The sequence below is a fragment of the Melospiza melodia genome, chromosome Z, assembly GCF_035770615.1.
Source record: "Melospiza melodia melodia isolate bMelMel2 chromosome Z, bMelMel2.pri, whole genome shotgun sequence".
NCBI classification, from domain to species: Eukaryota; Metazoa; Chordata; class Aves; order Passeriformes; family Passerellidae; genus Melospiza; species Melospiza melodia.
This window is the reverse complement of record NC_086226.1, coordinates 79,403,150-79,430,000: the sequence shown is the minus strand read 5'-3', so window position 1 is coordinate 79,430,000 and position 26,851 is coordinate 79,403,150. Positions and strand designations below refer to the sequence as shown.

The 26,851-nt window shown below is 45.4% G+C and overlaps 1 protein-coding gene across 2 annotated transcripts; it reads left to right on the top strand.

The window, feature by feature from the left end:
* Positions 1–2,840: 2,840 nt before the first annotated feature.
* Positions 2,841–25,362, top strand: ACOT12 (acyl-CoA thioesterase 12). 2 transcript variants are annotated; one of them, XM_063180202.1, is made up of 15 exons: positions 2,841–2,949; positions 5,477–5,546; positions 6,514–6,574; positions 7,543–7,644; positions 9,818–9,950; positions 11,858–12,008; positions 14,660–14,779; positions 15,380–15,530; positions 16,645–16,700; positions 17,061–17,121; positions 18,397–18,480; positions 20,272–20,405; positions 21,663–21,791; positions 23,161–23,287; positions 24,052–25,362. In XM_063180202.1, exons 1-15 carry the CDS (start codon positions 2,841–2,843, stop codon positions 24,184–24,186), a joined length of 1,623 nt encoding a protein of 540 aa, XP_063036272.1. In that variant the 3' UTR covers positions 24,187–25,362. The 2 variants fall into 2 exon arrangements, with proteins under 2 accessions (XP_063036272.1, XP_063036271.1); XM_063180201.1 differs by having other exon boundaries at positions 2,907–2,949; positions 5,330–5,546.
* The last annotated feature ends 1,489 nt before the right edge of the window (positions 25,363–26,851 follow it).

The following is a 26,851-nucleotide window of genomic DNA, read 5'->3' as shown; positions in this document are numbered from 1 at the left end:
CCCCCTGTGACTCCAGCAGCTTTGTAGCTCCTCATCTCACAGCTAACAAGAGAATCTATACCAGGCCAGGCACCTGATCACTGGGACCGTGTTCAACAGAACAACAAACAGCATTATCTTAGAGAATGCCCGAGCATGACAAGGTAAACCTGAAAACTAATTTACAAATTATTGCCCTAGGCAGGCAAAATGTAATGTAAGGGGTTTTTTAATAGGAAAATGTTCTGCTTACAGACCTTTTCTTCTAGCATTTAGGATCCACAGTAAGAGAAACTGATAATTTGAGGTTTTGTCATCTGGATTGAGCAGTTGAGGACAGGGAAAACACTGGCTGCAAACCTTTTATGCACTCCCTTCAGATAACAAGGCCAAGGTGTCTCACGGCCACAACAGTCTGTTTTTTTCCCTTCAAAAGGCAGAGAAGGAGAGAGATACCAGCATTTTTTTTAAGCAACAGAATGAAAATAAATGTGGGGAATAGCACAACATGCTGATTCGCAGAGCCAGTGTCTTCTGAAGTGTAACAAGTGAGACGATACAGCCGTGGTGTTGCTTGATAAAAAGAGTATGTGCACAGAAACAGAGATAGTGCTATAGCAGTGCAGTGACAGTAACAGACCGTGTGGGAAAAGAACTCCCACTGCACTGAGAAACTCAGTTAAAATCCAAAGTTTCCTGGCTGTTACAGATTAAAGCTGGATCTTTAACAGTGTTTAAACGAACAAGTGTTCACGATGTAAACTCATGGATGTATGTTTCTGAGAAACGTGGGAAGCCCTCTCTGGAACAGTAACCACCAGGAGGAAAAGTTGTAAGGAAGGGCTACAGAAAACAGTCCTGGTGCTGCTGTGAAACCACACGGCACAACAGTCAAATATAAGCCTTGCATTCTTTCCTGAAAACTATTTACAGTTTATACCCTCTGTTACATTGCAGTAACACATCTGCCTCACCAACACTGACAAGCCCAGGCACTGAGCATCCCCAAAGCGGCTGAGCCTTCGGCAGCAATAACACTATCCATGGCAAAAGTGAAACCTTCACCCTCCCGACATCTCACAAGCTCTTCCTCAGCAGAGCTTGTATTTTCACAGTGTGCAGGGGCAGCAGTATCCTTACCAGCCGTGTGAGGAGGAGGAGGAGGTAAGAGAAGGAGCTCTCTGTGGGCTCTCTGTTGACTCCTGCAGGAATACGTGAGCAGGGCTGTGGCCACAGAGCGGGGAATCCAAACATCCATGCTGGTTCCGCTGCCTTTGGAATGGGAACGTGTCTTCCCTGGATGCATCTGCTGGGATGTCAAGTTGGTGACAACACAAGAGGGCATGACTTCAAAAGAGAAATAAAAATGAAAGTATGAGTTTGGGGCATTTCAGTGACAGTGGACAGACCAAAGCTAGCTGTGGCTGCTGCCAGGCTGTGAGGTGACCTCAGAAGTCCTGGGACAGGAGTGGAGGGAGCATCCAGTCCCTGGTGCCCTGGACACAACCAGCACCTTCACTGGAGCTGCTCAGCCTGGAGAGGTGCAGGCTGCAGAGAGACCTGAGAGCACCCTCCAGTACCTAAAGGGTCTAAAGGGAGCTGGTGAGAGACTTTGTACCAGGGCAGGCAGTGGCAGAACAAGGGGGAATGGCTTCAAACTGAGATAGTAGGTGAAGATGGGATTTTGGGAATTAGGAATTGTTCCCTGGCAGGGTGGGCAGGCCCTGGCACACGGTGCCCAGAGCAGCTGGGGCTGCCCCTGCCCTGCGTCCCTGGCAGTGCCCAAGGCCAGGCTGGACACTGGGACAGTGGGAGGTGTCCCTGCCATGGCAGGGGTGGCAGTGGGAGGGCTTTAAATTTCCTTCCATGATTCCCCTCAGCACTGGCATCCACCCTCTCATCCCCAACACCCCCTTCCTCTCATCCCTTTTCCCTCACCCCTGCCACCTCTATCCCCTCAGCCCCAGAGCCCCTCTTCCCCTCAGCACCTCACCCCTGGCCCCACATCCTCACACACCCTTTCTCCTCACCCCGGGCCCTCCTTTCACCTCAGCCCCATTCCACTCTTTCCTTCACCCTAGGTACCCTTTCATCCCTCAGCCCGGGCTCCCTTTCCCCTTAGCCCAAGCTCATTTTCCCCTCTGCCCGTGCTCCCTTTCCCCTCACTCCGGGCTCCCTTTCCTCTCTCTCCGGGCTCCCTTTCCCCTCAGCCCGGGCTCTCTTTCCCCTCAGCCCGGGCTCTCTTTCCCCTCACTCCGGGCTCCCTCTCCCCTCAGCCCGGGCTCCCTTTCCCCTTAGCCCAAGCTCATTTTCCCCTCTGCCCGTGCTCCCTTTCCCCTCACTCCGGGCTCCCTTTCCCCTCAGCCCGGGCTCCCTTTCCTCTCTCTCCGGGCTCCCTTTCCCCTCAGCCCCGGCTCTTTTTCCCCTCAGCCCGGGCTCCCTTTCCCCTCACTCCGGGCTCTCTTTCCCCTCACTCCGGGCTCCCTCTCCCCTCAGCCCGGGCTCCCTTTCCCCTCACTCCGGGCTCTCTTTCCCCTCACTCCGGGCTCCCTCTCCCCTCAGCCCGGGCTCCCTTTCCCCTCTGCCCGGGCTCTCTTTCCCCTGACCCCGGGCCCCCTTTCCCCTCAGCCCGGACTCCCTTTCCCCTCACTCCGGGCTCCCTCTCCCCTCACTCCGGGCTCCCTCTCCCCTCAGCCCGGGCTCTCTTTCCCCTCACTCCGGGCTCCCTCACCCCTGACCCCGGGCCCCCTTTCCTCTCAGCCCGTCCCGGCTCCGCGGGAGGCCGGCGGATGCGATTCCGCCCCTGAGCGGCGGCGGCGGGTTCTGGCCGCGGTGCCGGGCGGAGCGGGCAGCGTTCCCCCATGGCTGCGTGCATGTGCCGGACCGTGCTGCCGGCGGACTCCGGGCCCCGCGGGGAGCTGGGCGCGGGGCCGCTGCTGCGATGGATGGACGCCGCCGCCTGCCTCGCAGGTACGGCCAGCGGGGCCCGGCCCCGGCTCGCCCGGGAGCGGGAGGGGACAGCCCCAGCCCTGGGGGAGGGAAGGTGTCAGCCCGTGGAAGGGAGAGAGGGCTTTGGAGGTTGCACCGGGCAGGGTGGAAGGGGCCACAGTGGTCAGAGCAGCGCTCCTGTCCCGCCTCACAGCCCGGCACACGGGATCGTACAGACACTGCCGGGACGGGACGGCTGAGCTCCGCTCCACACCCTCTATGGGCACTGTGTTCAGGGTTCTCTGGAAAAGGTCATCATAGAATCCCGGAATCCCCTGAGCTGGGACAGGATCACGCAGTCCCACCTCAGCCCGCCACACACACCCCAACAATCCCACCCTGGGCATCCCTGGAGCGCTCTCCGAACCCTCCTGGAGCTCCGGCAGAGCCTGTTCAGTGCCCCCCCACCCTCTGGGGAAGAACCTTTCCCTCATGTCCGCCCTGACACAACTCCGTGTTCAGATGGAACTTCCAGGGCATCATTTTCTGCCCCTTGCCTCGTGTCGCATTGCTGTGCACCACCAAGCAGAGCCTGATCCATGCTCTGACACCTGTTTTGGACATTTGTACATGTGCCAAAGGAATGAGGGGATGAAGGACCCTCTCACTCATCTCTTCCCGAGGCTGAGCAGAGCCAGCTTCCCTCGAGAGGAGGATGCTCCAGTGCCCCAGTCATTCTGGTATGCTGGAGCTCCACGTCTCTCTCGAGGAGCCCAGGAGATTTGGGGTCCAGTTGGGAGCAGACACCAGGAGGGTGAGGCGTCAGATGGCACGGGAGAGCGAGGAAGGTGGTGGGAATGTGAGGATGAGGAGAATTTTAAAAAGGAGCAGCGGAAGGGAAGAGGTGGTAAGAGATAATCAAGAGAAGGAAGGAAAGTACTAAGTTAAGATTATTGGCACTTGTGTGCCAAAAAGAAGGAAAGGTGCCACTGCCTTGGCAGAGGATTGCACTAAATGGATTCCATTCCAGCCCCTCAGTGTTTTAACCCTCAGAAGGGATTTTTTGAGCAGGGGCTGTGCTTTCTCCTCGTATTTTCAGAGGGAGGTCTTCAGATTTTGATATGAACCCTCTGATTTCTCTGAGCTCCCCATGTGATGCTCACTAAAAATACGGGGCTGCTGGGGAGTGAGAGCTCCTGCCTGTTGTGCAGTGCTGTTTTCCAGGCTTCCTCTGTCTTGCCTCTGACACTCAGGACTTTGGAGCAGATGTTCTCTGTGTTTATACACTCCTAGTACATTGCAGATCTGCCTTTTGGAAGGAATCGTCCCTGGAAACCCCAGGTGCTATGGTCAAATAAATAGTACATCATATTAACTTGCTGTAAAACTTAACTATCAGGTGATTAAATATTAACAGTAAATAAGATGTTTACCTTTTCCAGATTAGCTTTCGTAATTCATACAAAAAGCGTGTGTGCTTTTTCACAGCCAAAGGTACCCCAGGGTGATTGTGACGGTGATCACAAGGGTTTTGAGGGTGAGATGAGAGAGATGAGAATGTTGATTCCATGATCAGAAGGCTTGATTTATTATTTTATGATATATATATATACTACATTATAACTATACTAAAAAGAATAGAGAGAATTGTTCTCAGAAGGCTAGCTGAGATAAGAAGAGAAAAGAATGAATAACAAAGTTCTGTGTCTCAGCAGAGAGCAAGAGCAGCTCTGCCTGAGTGGTCAGTAAATCCAAACATCCACAGAAGACTAATCATGGATCCACCTGTTGCATTCCACAGCAGCAGATAACCATTGTTTACATTTGTTGCTGAAACTTCTCAGCTTCAGCAGGAAAAAATCCTAAGAAAGGATTTTAATGCAAAGATGTCTGCGACAGGAGATGACTAACAGTTCAAACGTAGGTGAAAATATTTTACGGCAGGTGAATTCTGGTTTTGAATTTTCTAAATCTTGTTTGTCTTTGTTTTTATTTAATTCCTGCATTTTTGTTGCAGCAATAAGGACAGTGCTTTCCACTGTTGTGACTGCACTAATAAGCTGTGTTTTTTACTTACTAATAAGTAGGTTTTCTCCTGTATCTCAGAATCCTCCGCTGACATAAAACTTCCCCATGGATTGCCCTAGTTGATGCTCTTGACATATTGTTTTGAGGGAGAATGATGAGCTTTCTGTGACTCCTTGTGACTCTTTCTGTCATTCAAAATGCTTGTTAAGGCTCTCTTACCAGAATGTTCATTTTTAGAAAAAGACCTTCGGTGGAAGTTTTCTAACTGAGTAAGTTAGTCACTATCATCTAGTCTCATCTCCTGATGTTACCCATAAACAGAAACACCCTTTACAACAGAATCATGACAAAAAATGTAAACTTTAGTCTTATTTAGCTTCTCTTTTTTCCTAAGGGGCGCACTGCAGAGCTGCATTTGGGTGCCCACAGGAAGAAGAGGGAGCTGCTGCGTGCAGTCCCTGCCTGTCAGGCACCAGCCCGTGGGTGAGTGGCTGCTGCAGGTGCAGAGTGGTAACTGTGTGTCCCTGTGTCTCTGTTGAAGCTGAGAAACACGCTGGGGTGTCCTGTGTGACAGCGTCCATGGATGACATTCAGTTTGAAGAGGCTGCCAGGTACAAACCAGCGTACAGCAGTCAGATGTTTCCCTGCTGCAGGCTCTTGCGTGGGAGATAAACTGAGGCATTATAAAATGGGAGACAGCAGACCCGTGGACTTACCACAGGGCTGAGTCTCAAAACTGCTCTTTTCTACCTGTGATAGCCATGCAGAGAGCAGATCCATCTCACAGGGCAGAAATAAACTCTTGTTAACTTCACTTGGCAGTTGGGATGCCTGGTGAGAAACTGATGGCCCAGTGGTCTCTGGCTCTGGGGGATGGCTGCAGGCCACTGCTTATCTCTGTTAAATCAGCAATACTACCTATAAAACTTACTTTCATAATATAATGAAATCACATTAGATAATTGTCTAGTACTCCAGAATCTCAAGAATTTTTACTAGATAATAAAGTAAAAATTCTGTTTAGTTGTTTGTGTAGGTAAATGGGGAAGAGTGGTTTTCAGAGGGATGAGGTTAGCACAGAAGGGACAAGCAGTCCTGTTCTTGGCCAAGACTTGGAACATGAATTCTTTCCCCATCCAAGAGCACTTTTTCCCTGGAGTTATCTACTCATGTGCACACCCCTGTGTGCCAGGGGTGCTTGTGGAGTGTGTCTGAGTGCTCCTGCAGCTGTATGGACTCTGTGATTTCTGCAGGATGTGCTTGTGAGCAAAGCCAGAACTCCTGGGTGTAGCTGAGCACACCTGCTGCCATTCAGACACCAGCAGAGAGAAGCAATGCTGCCATTAAGGTTGTGCAGTGGCTCTAATTTTATTGACCAAGTCTGACTGGAGAATAACAGTGTTGAATTGAACACAGTGAAAAATCCACTTTTTTTCAGTGAATTCTCAGTGCAGCGTGGAAGACACAGACTGATTAATGAGATGTTCTTCACCACTTTTAGGAGTACACAGAGAGGCAGATTCAAGCCCTTATAAAGCTGCATGTTTGCCTGCTGTAATGTCTTACTCTTCTTAACAGGGTTGGACAAATGATTGCCATCAGAACAAAGGTGAACAGAGAATTCCAAACCCTCATGGAGGTAAGAGATCAGCACTCTCTTTTCTAAAGATATTGAAGGAATAGAGCAGAGGTTGGAGCAGCAGAGGAGCACAGCGTGGCTCCAGGTTCATTTGCTCCAGATATCTGCAGATGTCTGAACAATAACACTGCCTAATGGCACTGCTTTCAGAGTGCTACAGTTGTGTGTTTCCTGTGAAATGATCCATGTCAGAGTAGCAGCTGGGCCCCAAAGAATTGAAGCCTTTGGTGGTGTAGTGGGCAGGATGGGAGAGGTGGTGTTGGTCCAGGCCAGATCCACAGAATAGGTGAAGTTCAAAGCATTTCTGAAACTTTTGAAACAAATGTACATATCTCAGGTGTACACATGATCTTAATCTTCATACTGCAGGCAGTATGCAATGCCTTGCCTGATCACTTCAAATCAGAACTGAACTTTGGGGGTGCTTTTTGTGCATTGTGCCTGTGTCCAAATCCCATCGTAATTAATGGGAGTGATGCATCTCACAGGTAATGTATTCCAAAAGTTTCTAAAAATTAGAAAAAATCAGAATTTTGGTGTGTGTCAGGCCTATGCCACAGGATCGAATCCAGTGTTTCACATGCAAGTGTTTCATTTTGCTTTGCACCCCTCAACACACTTTGTTTTGCACGTACAGACCTTAGAAACTCATTCAGATGGGGGCTCTGAATGCCACAGAAGAAAATGGAAGATAATATCCATAAAACTACCTTTAAGTGTCTTTCCTGGTTTTATAATTTTACCCTACAAGTGATGCTAAACAAACATAACAGTTGTGGTACTAAAAAACCTTTCAGAGTTGACTGAATATTGTTATCACCAGATATGTAAGAGTGATTAGAGCAGGTTTTTTACCTTTATGCTTTAGGTGTAAGGACTGATAAAAACTGCACTGTATTGTCTCAAATCAGCTGACTACGATGTAAATACTTTTTTGTCTCCTTCTTCCACCACCTTCTTCCTCATAGGTTGGCATCAAGGTGACAGTACAGGATGTTTTGACTAATGCTGAAAAGATTGTGAGTGTGGCATATGCAACATATGAGGCCAAACCAGTTGGTGCTGAAAAGGTATTTTTCCTGCTTTCTCCTAAGCTTGGAGTGACTGAGTTTCTGTGAAATAACCCACCTTTTCTGGTTTGTGTAACACAGCAGAAGCACTGTTTATTCTGATCAGTGATAGGAAAAAAGCATTAAGTTCAGACTTTTTGAGATGGAGTCTGGGGGTTGATTTCTAATTTGTTTCTCTGAAATGGTGAGGTTGTTGTTGCTGCTGTCTGTAGTAGGAGTCCCTGTAAAATCTATGTACTGTGTAAGTGGCCTTGCCCCAGTCCTGGCCATTCTAAATGAGCCACAGCTGTGAAGTCCATAGCTGGGCAGCAGCTGTGGCTCGTGAAGGCTACTGGGATAAAAGGGGGTGGGTTGAGGGCCTTGGAGGGGCCCTGATGAGGCCACAAGGAGCAGCACTGCTGAGAGGAGCTGTGTGTGAGAAGAACTTCTCAGAAGGTACAGACTCTAGAAATAATATAACAGCAGTATGATTGCAATAGCTGTTATTATTATTTCTCTTTCCTCTTGCACATTTGTTCATTATAGAAGTGAGGTCTTTGAGGGCTGCAGTATTGATGGAGGCAGGCCGTGACAGGGAGATCCTTGTGAGTCTCTCTCCTTTTCAGAAGTTGATTGCAGAGTGGGCTCTTTTATCTTTTACTTCCCCTCTTGGGGAGGTTGTTCGGACAGAAGACATTATTTTTAAGCTCACTTCCAATCTAAGTTGGTTCTTTGCCATTTATGTTGATTGGTTTTCACACCAGGGCTGTTTCTTCTCCCCAGTGTTTGGAAATCAGTCATGGTACCACTGGCCTTCACATCACTGTGCCAGACAGGCACAATCTTTTTAGAATTTTCTTGTAGGGAAGGCCAGGCACTCCTCAGACTCTCCTAAAAAAACTCCTTTGCATTTAAAATTCTGCTTTCTTGAATGTGACATCATGGATCTGACTTTCCTGTCTGACTGCATGTGTTATGACAGCACATCTGGCTGTTAAACATCCACTGGAGATTGGCAGAATCATCCCATGAGCAATGAATACATCCAATCTCTACTGCTCTCTCTTCTGTGAGGATGTGCCACAGTTGGGAAAAGAAACAGACTGGAGCAGTTTTGCTAAAACTAAAGCCCAGCTCCTGTCTCTGAAAGGCTAATGGCTAAATTTCTGAGAGCACTAAAATATTATCAAGTAAGAATTGTTTGTTCCTACTTTGATATCATACTCGTAACATAAACCTGTTCACCTTTTGCCCAAATTTCTGGGGAGATTAGTTCCGGATTAAATTGGTGATGATTAACTAAGATTAGGCTTAAGACAGGAATATCCCAGAGGGAGTTTGAGAGTTCAGTTCAAATTCTATGACAAACTAAAATCTCAGAGACATTGAAGAATATTTTTTTCAAATCCACTTTTCTAAACAACTGTTTCTAAGGTTGAACAGAGAGAATGTCAGTATAACCACCATCTTAATATTTTAACTGGGCCACATGAGAAAATCTAGGAAGCTCTTGAGAAGGACTGGAAAGGAGGCAATGAATCTGGAAGAGGGTTACAGGGAAGAGTCAAAGGCTGAGAAACATTAGTGGCTGCACTGCAAGACACAAAATGTTGAATTTGTCTGTGGTGCACTGCTTTGTGCATTATTTTAATGCTTCTGAGGCTAGGCCTTCTAGACGAATCTCACAAGTGATTGTTCGGTGTCACCTGTGGTGTAATTATCCAAATGTAATAATTTTCTTTAAATTACTATATTTGCTTTGGATGCAGTTTGTAATTGAACTGAAATACACAGGAATTTGCACTGACACCGCAGACCAGTGCAACTGTCTTTATTTTCTGGTTCAAAAATTCTATCCTCAAACCTTCATATGAAGTTCATCTTTTCCTGTCTCTTTTATTTCTTTTTTTTTTCTTAAATGAGAACTGTCTTCAACACTGTGTGCTGTCATGGATGTTTGTATTTAGAAGCTAGAAGCACTTTGTCATTGAGTTTTAATGAATGATTCTGAAAGGATAATGCAGAATCTCTTGAACTTTATACCCCATGTTAGTTGTATTATTAAACTGGTCATCTTGGACAGCTGATAGGAAAAAGCTGTAGAAAATGCTGATGCCATTTGAAGTTCCAAGTGCGCTTTGTGACGATTGTGACGTTCAGAATTGTTGTATTTTTTTCCTCTCCATTTGCACAGATTGAGTTAAAACCCGTAGAGCTTCAGTCTGAAGAAGACCACCTGGAGTACTTGCTGGCTCTGGAGAGGAGCATAATCCGTACGGGCTATTTGGAGGTCTTTCAGAAGGTGATGCAGGAGAGCAATAGTGAAGGTGATTTTTCTACTCAGCACAGAAGGTGGAACAAAGACTTATGAGCAGCTGGAAGGAAGGGAAAAAGCAGGCAAAACATCTCCTTGGGGTTGTGGTGTCAGGTAGAAAAGTCTGTGCCAGATTTGTGGGTAGAGGTGCCACAGGTGTGTTAGGCAGTTATTCTAACAGAGTGGTATTTCTTTGTCTCTCAGAAATTCCAGATGTAAAAACACAGGCCAGGTGTGCATTAAATAGATGTGAAATGCAGATCTTCATGTGGTTCTGTGTGTGAGGTTTCAGAGGTTGACAGCAGTAAATAAACTTCTGTGACGCTAGTTGTGATGTAGACAGAAGCATGACATTCATTCAGGCTTATGGCCATGTCTTTGCCAGAAAGGAAAGTAAGAACTATGTTTATGCCCTGAGATGATTCCCAGCAAGCAGAAGTTTCACTCTGTGGAGGTCAAAACAGGTAAAAAAGTTAGAAGAACTGAACAAAGAAACAGGTTCCTCGTTATTTATGGTAGTAATTTCTGTTCTTAAAGAAAGTTGTGCTTGTAAGTTGTTGTGTTCCCTCACAAAAGAAATTACTCAGAGCAGTTAGGAAAATATGCTGGTATTTGGAAAATCTGAGCTGTAGCTCCATGTATAAGTAACAGGCATTATGTAGTTTTACTGAGGAGAGATTAAGCCTGTTATAAACAAAGATCTAACCGTAACAATTTAGTAAGACTTTGTAGAACTGAAGAGTCATGTTTGGTACAAGAAAACAAGCTATTTGTCTTCATGGTAACTGTCTCACAGGGTTGCAGTTTAATAACCTGAGTGACAAATCAGAGGTTGATGGGTTTTGTCTCCACTGCCTTTCCTGGAAATTTCTTTGAAGGATAGTATTGTGCACTAATTCACCTCCTTAAGGAGACAGAACAAGCAGAGTGGGAGAAGAGAGGAGAGAACATTGTGTGGAAAGGCTGCTAGGGAGCAGCATATGTACAAATCATACCCTGAAAGTGAGGTTTGTTTGACGAGTGGATCTTAGGGAACACCTTGAGTAGGTCCAAAGTACAAGTTAGTCATATGTTTCCACACACTTACATAATCACAAAGTTAGCTAGTTATGCCACAAGTCAAAAGTACAGTTCAGGTCAAGCAGCTCCTAGCACAGATGGGCACTTTCAAAATTAGTTGATGTAATCTCAAGCCTAAATCTTTTCCTGTGAAACACCACCATAAAGAATTGAGAGTAGCGTGAGGATGCAAGGCTAAACACTTGAAAGTGACATCAGAATTGTTCAGGTAATACAAGGTGGTTCAGATCCTCATTTCAGTCATTTCACGCAGGTGTTGTCTCAGGCAATTAAAAATTTGTAGGAAGGTGAAATAATCAAGTCCTGCTCTAGTCTTAATTCAACACACCTGTAGAGGTGCCCATCACACACAGTGCAGAGTCTTTGACAGACATTTGAGTTGGTGCTGAACTGCTCTGACAGCCCCTGAAAGCCAGCACATGCTGGGGCTGCAGCTGCTGCTCCCCTGCAGGATCTGCCCCTGACACAGGGACACAAAACTGCTCCTGCCACAGAAACTGCCCTGGACAGAGGTACACAGAACTGCTCCTGACAGAAGGACACAGGAACTGCCCCAGACATAGGGACACAGAACTGCTCCTGACACGGGAACTGCCCCTGACAAAAATGACACAGAGCTGCCCCTGATAGAGGGATGTGGGGATGCACTGAGGGCTGGCAGTAGCAGCTCCTGGGAGAACAGAGAAAATGTTCAACTTCTTCTTGCTTCCCTTGCAAACCACAAGGCTCTTGTGTGCCTTTCTGTTTGTCTCCTTTTTGCTGAGCCTGAACAAGCTGCTCTCTTCACCGGGTGTGCTTTCTTCTGAAAGCATTCATTGATGCATTGCTGCTCTGTTTCAGATCCTTGTGAAGATAAAGATGCAGTTTCAGCTGAGCATACCCACGTACAGAGCACTGAGCTTGTCCTGCCTCCTCATGCAAACCATCATGGGAACGCTTTTGGTGGCCAGATCATGGCTTGGATGCAGACAGTGGCAAGCATTTCAGCAAGGTACTTTGCTACAGCATTGTCTCTGCATGTGGTTCTAAGTGGATGTGCTTTTAACGTTAAAGGTTTCACAGGGATTTATTTTATGAAGAATACAGACCCAGGCCTCTGTGACTTGTCTTCCTCCTCACATTACAGGAGGCCTTTGAACTATTTAAGTGGTACATCTCCCACAGCATGCCATGCCACTGAGACTCAGGCATTATTCTGTTACACATACAGAGCCTAAGGCAAAAGAGGCTGTGTTACCTTCCTGGGAATCTTTGCAGAAAACCAACATTGGATACAGGAACAGAAACGTGCTCTCCTTGTGCTTGGTGCAGTGCTTTAGAAACAAAGTTAGTTGTTTAACCAAGATCAGACCAATACTCACCCTGTGTCAAGTGACATCCAAAAATGAACAGCCTGCTAGAACTTGGTCTGCAGATCCTCGTGATGCCAGAAGAAAAATAAGTCAGAGAAAAAGGATCCACATAAACAGGCTCTGTTTGGTTGGTGTGTGCACAGAATGGATGCATAACCCTCAACAAGTCACTTGACCTTTCAGTCCCTCTGAGTTGCAGCAATTTCAGCAGTTTAAAGAGCTCGGGCATCTTCAGGTAAAGAGAACAAAATATATTTTGTGACGCTGCCTGCCAGTGTGACCCAGGCACATAATCACTTAATTCCTCTTCCCTGGAGTCAAACCCTTGTTTGTCTCCCTTCCTGTTCCTGGACACTGCACAAAGCTTCTTTGTAAGCAGCACTCAAGTTTCAGTCTGAATTCTCCTTGCTTACCGAGTGACCTAATTCACTGCAGGGACGTTAGATGTGTTTTCCCTTTTTACCTTTTAATTATTAATGACTTCTCCATTCATTATTCCTGTGGTTTTGATTTGTATCCAGTGGCTGTACTGATAACAACAGATTTTCTGTAGTGGTTGGATAAACAACTTGTTTTAGTAACAACAGAGTGCACTGACCCTACCCCCGTGTGCAATTCCAGTGGCTTGAAGGGACTGCTGCAGATTTTTGCTGTAATAGGACTCAGAATATTTACCTATTTTCATCTGATGAGTTTTACCTTGTGGGAGTCACATTTAGATTTAAAAAAGGAAGGGAGACATCAGCAAATGGAGTACTGGACAAATTTTCTTTGAACTAATTAATGTCAAACATGATTACTCATGTTGGGAATTTCAGGAATAATAGCTGGTGTCAGAGGCTGGTTGAAAGCAGAGATGTTGTAGTTTGTGCTTGAGAAGGAACTCCTTTCACTATGAACCTTTTGTGAGGCCACTCAGACCCTACCTCTGAAGGTGCCAGGTAAGAGTTTCTATGGCCACAAACTGTGATGGAGGAACAGGAGAGGAGGGATAAGCCTGAAAAAATAAATTTCTAACAGCATTTTAAAGGTTACTCACTCTCCTTCTCACTTTCCCACCACCTTTTTTTGGTCCAGACAGAAAATTGTGCAGATAGCAATAAAACCATTTGAATATTAGTAATATTAGCAATATTAGCTTGAACTTGATGGATACTTTCTTATTCCTTACATTTTCAATAAAAGCATTCAGGGTGTACTTTTCCAGGAAAGAAATTAATATTTAAGCCTGATTTCTGGCTTGCTCCTCTCCTCATCATTATTGTGTTTGCATCTTTAGACTGAACATTGTAAATAAAATCAACGCTTAGCATTTTAAATCAGAGGAGCAAATTATTTTAATTTAATTACAAAGTAATTCCAATGTATTAGACTATTGAAGAGATGTACCAGTCAGTTAATTAGCTGCAGATAATTGTGTGCATTTAAAAATACCGGTACATTGGTTTTCAAAGTGCAGTTGAGTTAAAAGCTAGAAGTGCTACAAAACTGTATTTTCAAATTTAGAAAACCTCACCACGGAGCAGTCTATCCTAGATGTACACATGGGCTCCTTACTGAGAGCAGTGTGTTGCTAAAAATAAATGTCATATATTGTAAATTGTCCCCTCTTCCTGTGATGCACAGACTTCCCAGTAGAAAGTGAGGGGCTTTGAATACATGCAGAACTGATGAAGAAACCTGAGTTTTGCCTGCTCCGGAGAGCTTGGAAACAATATTCTTTTCACTCAGACTGCATCTGGTAGCCATGTGAGGGTTTTTTAATTCTCATTTCATATCATACTAGCAGAAAGCATCTTGAACCAAGCAAAAAGTACTAATATTAGGACTAGATAACTTGACATGGCATTGCTTGGACACTGTCCCTGGTGCTCAGCCTTTCTGTTCAGGTTTTCTTTAATTGTTTAAAGGCCTTAAGGTCTGGCATTTTTACACGGCTCAGGGGCCTGCTCCCCATGCAGTCCTACAGAAAGTAATGAAACTGTGAGGTAAGTGGTTACGCTGTAGGTAGGGGATTCGTGGTCTGGCTTTGAGAGAGGGCAGTCTCAAGCAGTGAGAATTAATTGGTGTTTCTAAAACGTGCTGGAAATGTAACAGCATGACACAAGTGGTATCATGATGGCTGAAGCTCGAGTTACATGCTCTTGGAGCTGACCATGCTGGCATGGAGTAGATCAGTGTAATTTAGTGACCTTCCAGGTCCTGCAAGCCCTGTCTCTGTGGTCGGTCACGCTGGCTGTGATTTTAGCACAGCTGTGTTTCGGTCTGTCTCTCTGTGTTTCTGTTCCAGCCGCCTGTGTCGTTCACACCCCATCCTGAAGGCAGTTAACAGGTTCAGATTCTGGGGGCCGTCCTTTGTGGGTGACCGCCTGGTCTTCAATGCCATTGTCAACAACACTTTCCACAGCAGGTAAGGCTCCTCATCTCTCCCTGGGCATCCCCAGGACTGTGTGTTTCACGTTTCATCAGCAGGATTTTCATTAGTCAATTAATTGTTCTTCAGGTGGGACTTGGAGGCATGTATCTGTGTCTGTAACTTCCTATATGTGCCCTTTTTTTGGTTTCACTTTTATCAGTGGAAGTTTTTTTAAAAAAATTATTCTCTGACTTTCAGTTTAAAGATCATTTGTCACCAAATCCCACTCCTGCAAATTCAGACAATAAATATTCCTCTGAAAATCGGGGATTTTCAAGGGCTGAGTTGCTCCCAGAGATTTAACTCTTCAGAAGATTCCAGCTTCTTGCCAGGATCTTCCCATCTTGGCATTTATTGACAGACTGCTTTCTATTTATTGCTTATTTTTGGTAGCACTATTTAGCTGCTGCCATCGTTTATTTTATTTGAAAGGTGTGCCTGTCCAGATTGAGTAATTGATTTGCTATGCTAGAGAAGGTGTTTGAGTCAGGCTTGCTGCACACCTGCAGGCACTGCAGTCCTCTCCAGAATGTCTCAGGGCTGATTCTGCACCACTGGCAGCAGCTCAGTGATTTATTTCAACTGTCCTTGCAGTGTGGAGGTTGGTGTCCGTGTGGAGGCTTACAGCTGTGGGGAGTGGATCCAGGAGCAGCCGCGGCACATCTGCAGTGCATTCCTCACTTTCTCTGCTTTGGATGACAGAGGGGAGCCACTCACCTTCCCCAGGGTCAGGCCCACTACTCAGGTGAGCTCAGCAGTGGGGTGGGCACCACAGCCTTGCTGGGGAAGCAAGGACCAAGCAGGGCACTGCAGTGCATCTTCTTGCAGGAGAGAAAAGCTCCAAATGAAGTGCTTGCCCTCAGGTGAGAGCTTTGTTTTTGTTAGCTTCAGTCTTCCAAAAGTGAGAGGCTCTGTGGAGAATCCTCATGACTAGAGATTCTGTGGTTGATGGAGAGAACCACAGAGAAGAAGAATCTGATGTGTTTGGAGATTTTTCCACTTGTCTGTGTCTTGTGCAATTTCCACTGACTGTAGATGAAATTTATAAGTATTCAGTGAATAGTTATTTTTATAAACCCTTAACAAAGGTGAGAAATAGAGTGAATAAAGAAGTCTGTGGGAATCGAATCCCATGACGTGGGTGGGCTTTCCAGTTGCTTTGACATGGAGATCTCAGTTCATGTTTCCCTGAAAGTGGTTCATGAAGCACTTGAAGCAGTTAGACTGCTGTTGTTGAATTATTTGCTGTGTTAACACCTGTCACTAATCTTCCTGCTCCAGTTACAAGAATTTTAGAGAGCCAGTGTAGGCAGAAATGAAATTAGTTTTTAACATCAGAGACCTTATTTTTTATAGGATGGGAACTAGACAAATGAATGAAGGTGTCTTATGTACTCACTGGGGCAGTAAGTTTACTACTGCCCACTGCAGGCTGTCCAAGAGGAGAAACTGACTTTGAAAAATACAATTTCCCTTTGTGCTTTGAACACCAGATGATGATAAATTAGGTTAATAGTTTATTTGGTGGGTGGCACGTTTAGAAAGAGCAGAATGTGTGTGGTGCACTGCCCAGCTGCAACTGCTTTAGGACCAAAGAGCACCTGGAGGATGCTGCAATAATACAACTCTTCTATCACATTGGTTTTTTTTCAAATTTCAGAGAATATTGCTTATGGAAAAAGTAAACCACTAGTTTTCTGGGTTAGCCTGTAGAAAGGCCATTGTGCAATTACTCTTTATTTGCTTGTATTTTTGCTCTGGCATTTGTCCATCTGGAATAAATCATTTTTGGTTGTCTTTTTTCAGGCTTTGTTCTAAAATAATGAGATCTGTTGCTCTCTGGTTCACTTTTCCTGCAGGTTGGTGTGAGGAGGTACTATGGAGCTATTGCCAGGAGGAGGATTCTGCTCAGCAGGTAGAGCTGGGTCACTGGCAGGTCTTGATTTTGAGAACTTAATTTCATAATCCACTAAATAAAGTAATTGAACTCCCCTTAATATATATATGACTGTTATATGACATACATTTGCAAAAAAATTTGTTTTCAATGGCACTGAAATTGTTAGAAATTCTTGTCTCAAAACTTGTTTGCTCTGGAGGTTATTGTGTTTCACTGTCTTTCTTGGAAAGAAAAAGCAGTTATTGCAAACCAAAACTTGATGAAGTGCCTGTATTTAGAAGACACTTAAACCTATAGAAAGTGATTTTTCCTAGCATACACAGATGTGTAAAGAACCAGTTTATGCTACTGTGTCTCTTTTTAATTATGTTTTAGTAAATGCATCCTCTCTGCTAAAGAAGACAAGCCCTCTGATGCCTGGGAGACAAGCAACCAGGTAATCTGTAGGTGCATAAAAAGCTGTATTTGTGCACCTTTTGGGCTGTGTGAAGCAACTGTTCAGGCTGTGGCAGTACAGGTGGACCCTCTGAAGTTTTGTGGTAGTCGTGAGGAATGGATGGGTGTGTAACACAGTGAAATGTCTCTTTTGAAAAGAGGGAGTAGATGGTTCACTACTGATCTAAGAGTGAGTTATAGAAGGATCTAAAGTAGTCTTTAAAACACGTGCATACAAGTGGTCCCTTAAGGTCTCCTGCAGATTTATCCCTCAGTATCCCCAGCTGTTCTAAAAGCTGAATTCTCCTGTAGAGGAAGTAGTTTGGGGTTTTGGTTTTTGTCTTTATCCAGCCATAGAATGTCTGAAAAATTGCAGTGAGGAAACCATTTAGTAAGTGCTAAAAGTGGGGGGAGAGATAGCACCAGAGAGATGAACATTGGAATAGCTTAATGGAAAGATAGGGGAAATCATTTTCATTCCCAGATTCCCTGCACCAAGTGTCTCTGGTTTGGACATGCTGGGCCACTGACTGTGTCCATGTCCTGTAGTGAATGATGCTGAACCTGACTTTAGGTGCATTTATAAATAAATTAAATGTTGTTTCGGTGTCCAGTTTTTGTAGCTAAAGCAGCTTTTTTTCCCCTTTTTTTTTTTCTGCAGAGCAGCAAATGTAAATATGCGCACAGTGATAAAAATTGCTTGGTTAAGATTTATTTGCTATGAAACCAAAGCCTGTCATAAACACTCTGAGGCTGTATTCTCTTTATGGAGTGGTTAAATGAGAACTCCATCCACTGTAGCCAAGCACAAAGAATGGCTATATTTGCATTTTCTTTGCTTGTGAGCCTGCTGTGAAAAACAATTGCCGAGATGGACCCAGCTTGGTAGCAAAGAAGAGGTTAATTTTCGAGTAGATTCTAATTGCTTAAGAGGAAGATGGACAAAACCATTAATTCAGTGGTCTGAGAGGTTATCTGTATTGTCTCCCTGTTGGTCAAAGTTGTTCTTCACAGCTTTATAACTGGAGAAGCTGAAAATAGTGTTTTGTAGTCCTTTAATTAAGATTGTTTTGCCAACAGCCATGCGAGTGCATCAGGAAGCCACTGGAAGTGTTTTAATTCAGAAACTACTGAAGTGTGTTTTCACTTACAAGGAGAATAAACATTTGTTTGCAGTTGAAGCATAATGATGGGGAAAAAGAGCACCTCATTTCTGCAATGTTCAGTGAAATGTACCCTTAGCCCTCCATTTACAGACACATGTCTTGTGTTTCAGGCGTATTTGAATTACAAAAACGTGGCTGCGCTGACACTTCTGGCAGGAAAACGAGGGTGGGACATAACCAAGACTCTGGGTGATGTAAGTGCAGAACAGAAGTTACAGAAATCTGAAAGCAAAGGACCTCCCTGTTTGTGAAGGGTTGTTATAAACACAAAATCAGTGAGGACACCTGTGTAAACCAGTTCTAGCAGAGGAGGACGCTGCTAGGAAAAGCAGGAGAAAGGCAAGGGAAAACAGGGTGTTAACCCTGTTGCAGTGCATGTTTTCCAGAAAATGGAGAGACATCTGGCATCTGCCAAGGCTGAGTTTCTGAAATGTGGTTAGTGACTGGCAGTTTACTTCCAGATCATGTCAATCCAGAGGTGTTTTGGGACAATAAATGACTTTTTCAGTATTTTACTCTGACCTCCTGCGCATTGCAGGCTATGGAACATTGCTTAGTGACTCTTGCATGTAGACAATAGGATACTTAAATAAGGGCAGATAGAAATGATAAGGAATTCCAGTGATGGCAAAGCTGCCAGTGCCGTGTGTAGGTTGTTCCAGTGGTTAAATATTTCAGTAAACACTGCTATGCCAAATAAGCAGCAAGCAACTCTGTATTTAGAGCTGGGACAAGCAAGCTTGAACCAGCTCCTGGAGACAGGCAGAGACAACAACTGGGGTTGTTCCTCCTGGGGAAGAGGAGGCTTTGGGGAGACCTTGAAGCACCTCCCAGTACCTAAAGGGGGAGGTACAAGAAGTCTGGAGAGGGACTGCACAAGTGGGAATGATCCTAAAGTGCAGATCTGTTCCCTTTTCCCTGCAACTGGAATGACCCCAAGCTGACTTGACAGTTTTTGAAGGTAAAAAATGGCATTCTTCATGTCTTTGACACAAAGCCACAAGGCTTGTAAGGCTGCAGAGATAATCCAGCCTTGCTAGTGTTCACTTAGCAGAGAGGTGTCTTGACAGCTGCACCTCCTGCTTTTATTTATCATTTCTCAAGTCTAGAAGACTCCTAGAACAACATGATTTCTGTTCTGTGCCATAGAGGAATATTGATGCAGACCTCCTGTAGATGGCTTTTAAAGCTCTTAAGCATTTAATTTTACACCAAACTTTACTTCAGGAAGGTGCTTGCTGGATTAAGTTGGGGTTTATTTCCTCTTCCAAGACAGGACAATCCAGAGAAATACAAAATCTGTGTTGTTGCAGAAATGCAGAAGAAACAAAAGATTGCTCATTTCTGATGCAGAAAAAGAGAACCAAAACAACAAAACCTCAAAAGTGATGATGAACCTTATGAATTTTGCATCACTTGGAAATGCAAATCTGTTAAACTTCTCAAGATTTGAGAGGCAATTAAGCACATGAATTTGGGAGTAAAATTCGCTAATTCTAAACACTCTGTTGTACCCATCCTCTTCCATTTTATGGGGCTTGTGGGAGGTGACAAACCCTTCTTGTGTGTGCATTGTGATGTACAGGTTATTCCCTTTGAATTCTCTGTTTTGGGGTTTAGGCCTATGAATAGAAATAGACCCAAAATAATCAAGGCAAGATAGTACAGGTGGGGAATGAGACACGCAAAACTGTGGTTTTAAGTAGTTATGCAGAGTATCATCAGTTCTGGGTGCTCTGCTTCACAGAAGAGAGCAAAGGAGAAAAAGAAGGATATTTTGGAAAGGGAAGTGCAGGGTTGCTCTAGGGGCAAGAAGGCTAAGCCAAGGTGTGGCTGATTTGCCTGGACAAGGGCGTGTGGCATTTCCCAGGAACTCCTGAGAAAATCTGCCAGATGTCCTAAATGTGTAACATTTATGCATCTAAACGTTTACAGTAATAATTCTTTGTTTCTGATACATGCTGCCTTTATTTATTTTCCCCCAGGTGAAAATCTGGACCCACGAGGAGGGTGATGTGCTGTCATTTAAAGTGGAGATGCAGGTGAAGGTCCCATCCCATGTAGCCTTCTCCCTGCTGTCTGACTTCAGGCTCCGCCAGCGCTGGGACAGACACTACTTGTGAGACCCTGTCTATTGTATTCATATTGTTGTTATATTATTTCTAGAGTCCCATACCTTATGAGCAGTTCTTCTCAGCAGTGTCATTGTTGCTTCACAGTCAGGGCCCCTCCCAGGCTCTCCCTGACTGGAAAGCCCACTCCCTTTTATCCCAGTTGCCTTCACGAGCCACAGCTGCTGCCCAATGAAGGACTTCACAGCTGTGGCTCATTTAGAACAACTAGGATTGGGGCACAGCCACTTACACAATACATATATTTCACAGGGACTCCTACTACACCTGTCCTTGTCTGGGGCTCTGAGCCCCCTGACCTCTCCTCTCCTCTGTCACAGACACTCCTGTGAGACTCTGCCCCGTTAGGAACAAAGTGTTGTAAGAGTTTGGCATCAAACATTGATTAGTCAAAATATGGGTTTTGGTTTTTTTGTAGTGTAGAAGTAAAATTTGGTTTGTGCTTAGTCTGGTTCCAAAATACAGAGTGCTTTTCAAAAGAAAATACTGTGTTTTTCAAAAGAATTGAATGCTCTGTATCATTCAAAAGAAGGGATAGGAGAGAGGTCATCTTTTTCTTAAATAAGCACTGCTCCAGTCCTAGGCAGGTGTATGTTAAAAGTTTTTGAAGAAAAACCCAAAACTAGTCAAAAAAGAAAAAGTTTAAAGTAAGAACTGATATATTGTGGTGGATATATTGTGGATGCTAGCTTTAAAAATTAGGGAAAAGCTGGACTCCTTCATGTTTGTGCTGTTGGAGACACTGATGCTCAATTTCACAAAGTGAGAAATCAAGAAATGGGGTCCTTCATATTTTCAAAAAATAACATGTTTGAAAGTTTGTATGATTTGAAACAAGTTTTGGAATGGCTCTAAAAGGTGTTTGAGGTTTTTTATTTACCTTTGATGGTGTAGAATAGTGATTAGAGAGAGTTGAATTGAAATTTTACTGATTTGATATGGTGAAGCATTTTCAGTTAGTTATTCCATCCTGAAAGATTTTTACCTGAGGGTGGAAGTGGAACTTTAGGGATATTTGAAAATCTACAAATTCTACTGAATTTACAGCTTGTAACAAACAAAACCTAAAGAAATCCTACTGATGAGGTGTTCCAGAAAACCTAAATGTTTCACTCTCTCCGCCTTGCTGCTGGAACATGACAACGAAAGGTGCAGTGTCAGGATGAGCCCGTTTGCACTGAGTTTGTTGGAGGAGCTGCAGTTGCACACACAGGGCCTGAGGTGTGTGCTAAATGTCTTCACAGGGCATGTGAGGTGCTGCAGGATGTGAGTGAGAGGGAAAAGATTTACCACGTCATCTCTGGCCCCACGGCAGGCTGCCAGCCCAAGGACTTTGTGATTCTGGTATCCCAAAGGGAGCCCTGCCAGCCGCAGTGAGTATGGCTCTGATTTTAACTCGGAGCACTTTGGGGATGCAGTCTGGGGTGCTGTCACCTTGAGCTGTCACTGGGTGACAAAGGGCATTTTACTGTCTAAGGAGTGAGATTCCTTGGTTGATGCCTGAGTTTGTACAGCCAGATTTGCTTTGCAATGTTAAGGTGCAATGAAATAAATACAGATCATGACAAATCTTTAGCGTAGTCCAGTATTGATTCCTGGACAGTGACTCTTTGGGAGTGGTCTACCAGGAGGGCAAATAGGCCAGAATTTCAAAAGGGCAAATGGAGAAAAACAATCATGTCCCAGAGAGCATGTCAGTATGCTGAAGCACCTAGCTGGGAGTTTATTTGTTCTTTGTTTGAAGTGACTTTGTACTCCCATTTCATGCAATTACAGAGTTTTTATTTAGTCAAGGAACTTCTTGACACCTCACACGTTTATTGTCTGTAAATTCTGCCAAGTCCCTTGCTCAGTTTAACATTTCCTGCTTTTCAAAGTTTTATTATTTTTATTAGATCTCTTTTTGTTCTTACACAATGAAACATGGGCAAATGGAACGTTTTGGTCTATCTTAACTTTCTCTATTCTGTTTCTTTTTGACATTCAGTGATTCTTCCAGTTAGCCCTAAAAGGCAGCACTCTGTATTGTGCTTGCCTTCCCCCTCCATGAGGGGATTGAATGAGTGTGGATACCTTTACTGTGGCCACACTGTGAAGCCTCTGGGTAAGGCTTGTTCCCTGATGCAGTAAACATGAGCTGAGGAGAGCAGGGTAAAATAAAAAGAAAAGGTGGGGAATTGTTCTCTGGCTGCCACAGAGGTCTCCTGCACTGGGCTCTGTGTGAAGCCTCACTGAGGCTCAGCTGGGGCCCAGCTTGGAACCAGGATCGTGCAAAACACCCGAGCTCCTCTGCCCTCCTGTGAAAAAGATGTGTTGTTGTCACTCCCGTGAACGTTTCCAACAAGAGGAAGGGTGAGATGTGTGGTGTTGTGAGGTCCCTAGGACGAGGTGAGAGATGAGAATTGACTCCACATTCTCAGAAGGCTGATTTATTATTTTATGATATTCTATTAAAGGAAATGCTATACTAAAACTATACTAAAAAAAGAGAAAGGATACATCAGAAGGCCTGACAAGAATGATAATGAAAGCTCGTGATTGACTCAGAGTCTGACACAGTGATGGTGACTGGTCATTAATTAAAAACAATTCACATGTTTGGATAAACAATCTCCAACTACATTCCAGAGGAGCAAAACATGGAGAAACGGAGGCTTCTCATCTTCCCAGGAGAAGAAATCCTGGTGAAGGGATTTTTCAGAAAATATCACGGTGACAGTGATGCTTGTCCCCGCCCTGCAGGATGCCTTACACGGTGGCAGTGAGGTCGGTGGCCCACAGGGCGATGCCCCCACGCCCAGAGTACTCCAGGAGTGAAATCCTCTGTGCTGGCTTCCAGATCCACAGCACCAGCAGCAGCTCCTGCACTGTGAGTAACCCTGCAGGGCCCAGCTGTGCCCCCTGCCCTGTCCCCCTGCCCTGGGGCTGTCACCTCGCCTGAGCTGAGACTGCAGAGGGAGCAGCCAAATACCTCCAAAAAAGGAGTTCAGTCTGGGTGTGTGTGGAGTCTGTCTTGCCCAGCTTTGGCCAGTCTGACTGTTAGAAATGAGCCCTGAACCCCTACCCCTCCAGGCTTCTAAAACACACCCCTAGAGGATGTGCATTGCACTGGTCTCTGGCGGTGTGTCTGTCTTTCCACTGACTACAGAGGCCAAGGAATTGTTCAAATTAAATTCATCGCTTGAACTTTCATATGCCAGGAATCACACAATCTGATTCCCATCTCTGGAGCCATGGCCAATCTTCTTTGCCATGGGAAGGCTAAAACTTTTCCATTTAAGAAAACACATTTCAGAAAACTTCCAGCAGCGCTTGGTGGCTGCAGTTCCTTTTTTGGGGCAGCAGGTTTGCTCACAAAGCACACATATTTGGTATGTTATACACAGTGTTTCTTGCTGCACTGCTCTGTACATTGACCTGCAGATGCTGGAGGGTCTGGGAGCAGGGAGGACACCAGATCACTGGGGTGCTGTAAAAAGGCATGCTTTTTGCAAATTATTGCCTTCAGGTTCACAAGCACTGTGGGCTTCTATTCACATCCAGGAAAGCTATGGTACTCATCCAGGCTCTGCAAAAAGATGGCTAGCTTGCAATCCATAGGCTTTTTTGTTTCATTTACTTTTGTTCAAACAGGTGTGTTACTTCAATCAAGTGACATCAGGAGTTATGCCTTACTTAACTGCAAATCTTACTGGCTCATCAAAATCCATTGAAGACACTGCTTTGGACTGTATAAAGTTCTTGGAGCTGGAAGGCAGCAAGTGCTGAAGTTAAAAGCAGATTTCTGAAGGGTCATCTGAAGATTATCAAGCAGTTCTGGTTGAAATTCCTGCAAGGGTGTGGATCATTCTTCTGTAGGTGACTTGCTTCAGATCATGTAGTCAGTACTGGGCTTCAGCCTGAAAATACCTGGTACAAGCATTTCCTATCAAAGCAAGCTTAGGCCTTAGGCTCTAAATTCAATCTTTAATTTAAAAAAGATTAAGGAACAGATTCTGCTTTTGATTGCATGAATGAATTTCATATAGATGGAGGCAGAACTTGGCTCAGTAGAGCTGTAGTTCATAAGACTATTTCACTGTTTTAATGTTACATTAAACAGAGCGGCATCCAGGCAGCTTTAAATGCCACCCTGTGAGAGTCTGTCCAAATTTTCCCTCCTCTGCCTCACGATTGTCATTGGGAGACCACTGAAGAGAACACCCCTGGTCTAGAATCTCTGGCTCTGAAGGAGAAAAGTCACACGCCACGGGCCCTGAGAGCTGAAAGCTCAGTGTTAAGCTGTTGTTTTCACAGGAGTATTTGCTGTATGCTAAGAAGGCAGCACCGTGCTCCGTTTGCAACAATAGCAGCTCTGGAAGCTGTCCCAGCTCTCGGCCTGGCTGGACTTTTCCTGAGTTTCGGGTGGTCTCCCACAGAAGACCCTGGCCTGTTTTACAACCGCCGTGAAAGACAGACGGAAATGTGAGAAGCTTCTCTACCAAGGACTGAGACATGAAAATCCTGAAAGGCCCCTCTGCTCCTTCCAATGACTGGGACTGAAACCCCCAGCCTGGGGGAGGTGTGTGGGAGGCAAGCTGACTGAAGCGAGATGTTTGCCTGCAGATTGTGACCACTGGAGCAAGAAAACATGGCTCTCATTTACTGCTGAGAACATGGGCATCTACATGGCGGACTTTCACAGGTAGCCTCCCTACCCTGGTAGCAGTATCTTTCCACTCCAATGGCAGTAACATCCAATGAACAGTGATATTGCACATCATTCTTACCTCACAATCAGATCTCCCTGAGGTACACATTGTGTTGCTCCATCTCTTTGCCTTATCCACCACGTGCAACCTGGTCCCTGAGCAAAGACAACCCCACGAATGGGTTTGTCTGTACTCGAGGCAGAATTGATCCACACAGTCTTCCCTAACAAACCTCTAATATGTACCACTGGGACTTTGTCTCCTTCTATTATATTCAGGGACTCAGACTGGGCAGGACCTGCTCGGTTAGTGGAACCTCGGGTGTTAACCAACCAGGTGGCCTTTGCTAAATGCTGCTCCCAATTCTTGAAAGATCCCCCACCCAAAGCTTTCCACTGGGTTTTTAGTAGTCCATTGTAGCTCTCCACTTTTCCTGCAGCTGGTGCATGGTAGGGGATATGGTACACCCACTCAATGCCATGTTCCCTAGCCCAGGTGTTGATAAGGCTGTTCTTGAAATGAGTCCCATTGTCTGACTCGATCCTCTCAGGGCTGCCATGTCTCCACAGAACTTGCTTTTCAAGGCCCAGGATGGTGTTGTGGGCTGTAGCATGAGACACAGGGTAGGTTTCCAACCATCCAGTGGTGGCCTCCACCATGATCAGCACGCAGGGCTTGCCCTGGTGTGTCTGGGGCAGTGTGATGTGGTCAATCTGCCAGGCCTCCCCATACTTGTACTTGGACCACCGCCCACAGTACCACAGGGGCTTTACTCGCTTGGCCTGCTTGATGGCAGCACACGTCTCACAGTCATGGATAACCTGAGAAATACTGTCCATGGTTAGATCACAGAATCACAGAAATTCTAGGCTGGAAGAGACCTGTAAGATCATCAAGTCCAACCCATGTTCTAACACTTCAACTAGATCATGGCACCAAGTGCCGCATCCAGTCTTTTTTTAAACTCTTTGAGGGATGATGACTCCACCACCTCCCTGGGTAGATGATTCCAGTATTTGACCACTCTTTCTGTAAAATACTTCCTCCTTAATTCTAGCTTACATCTCCCTTGGTGCAGCTTGAGACCGTGTCCTCTTGTTCTGTCTGTTGTTGCCCGGAGAAAGAAACCGTCCCCCAGCTCACCACAGCCACCCTTTAGGAAGTTGAAGAGAGTGATAAGGTCACCCCTTAGTCTCCTTTTCTCCAGGCTGAACAACCCCAGCTCCCTCAGTCGTTCCTCATACGGCTTGTGCTCCAAGCCCCTCACCAGCCTCGTTGCCCTCCTCTGGACACGCTCAAGCATCTCAGCATCCCTGCTAAGGTGAGGGGCCCAGAACTGGATGCAGTACTCCAGGTGAGGCCTCACCAGTGCTGAGTACAGGGGAAGAATGACCTCCCTGCTCCTGCTGGCCACACCGTTCCTGACACTGGCCAGGATGCCATTGGCCCTCTTGGCCACCTGGGCACACTGCTGGCTCGTGTTCAGCCGACTGTCAACCAGCACCCCCAGGTCCCTTTCCACCTGAACACTGTCCAGCCACACCGTCCCCAGCTTATATCGGTGCAGGGGGTTATTGTGGCCAAAGTGCAGGACTCGGCACTTGGACTTATTGAAATTCATCCCATTCGATTCTGCCCACCCATCCAACCGTTCCAAGTCCCTCTGCAAAGCCCTATGTCCCTCTAACAGATCAACACACGTTCCCAGTTTAGTGTCATCTGCAAATTTGCTGATAAAAGAC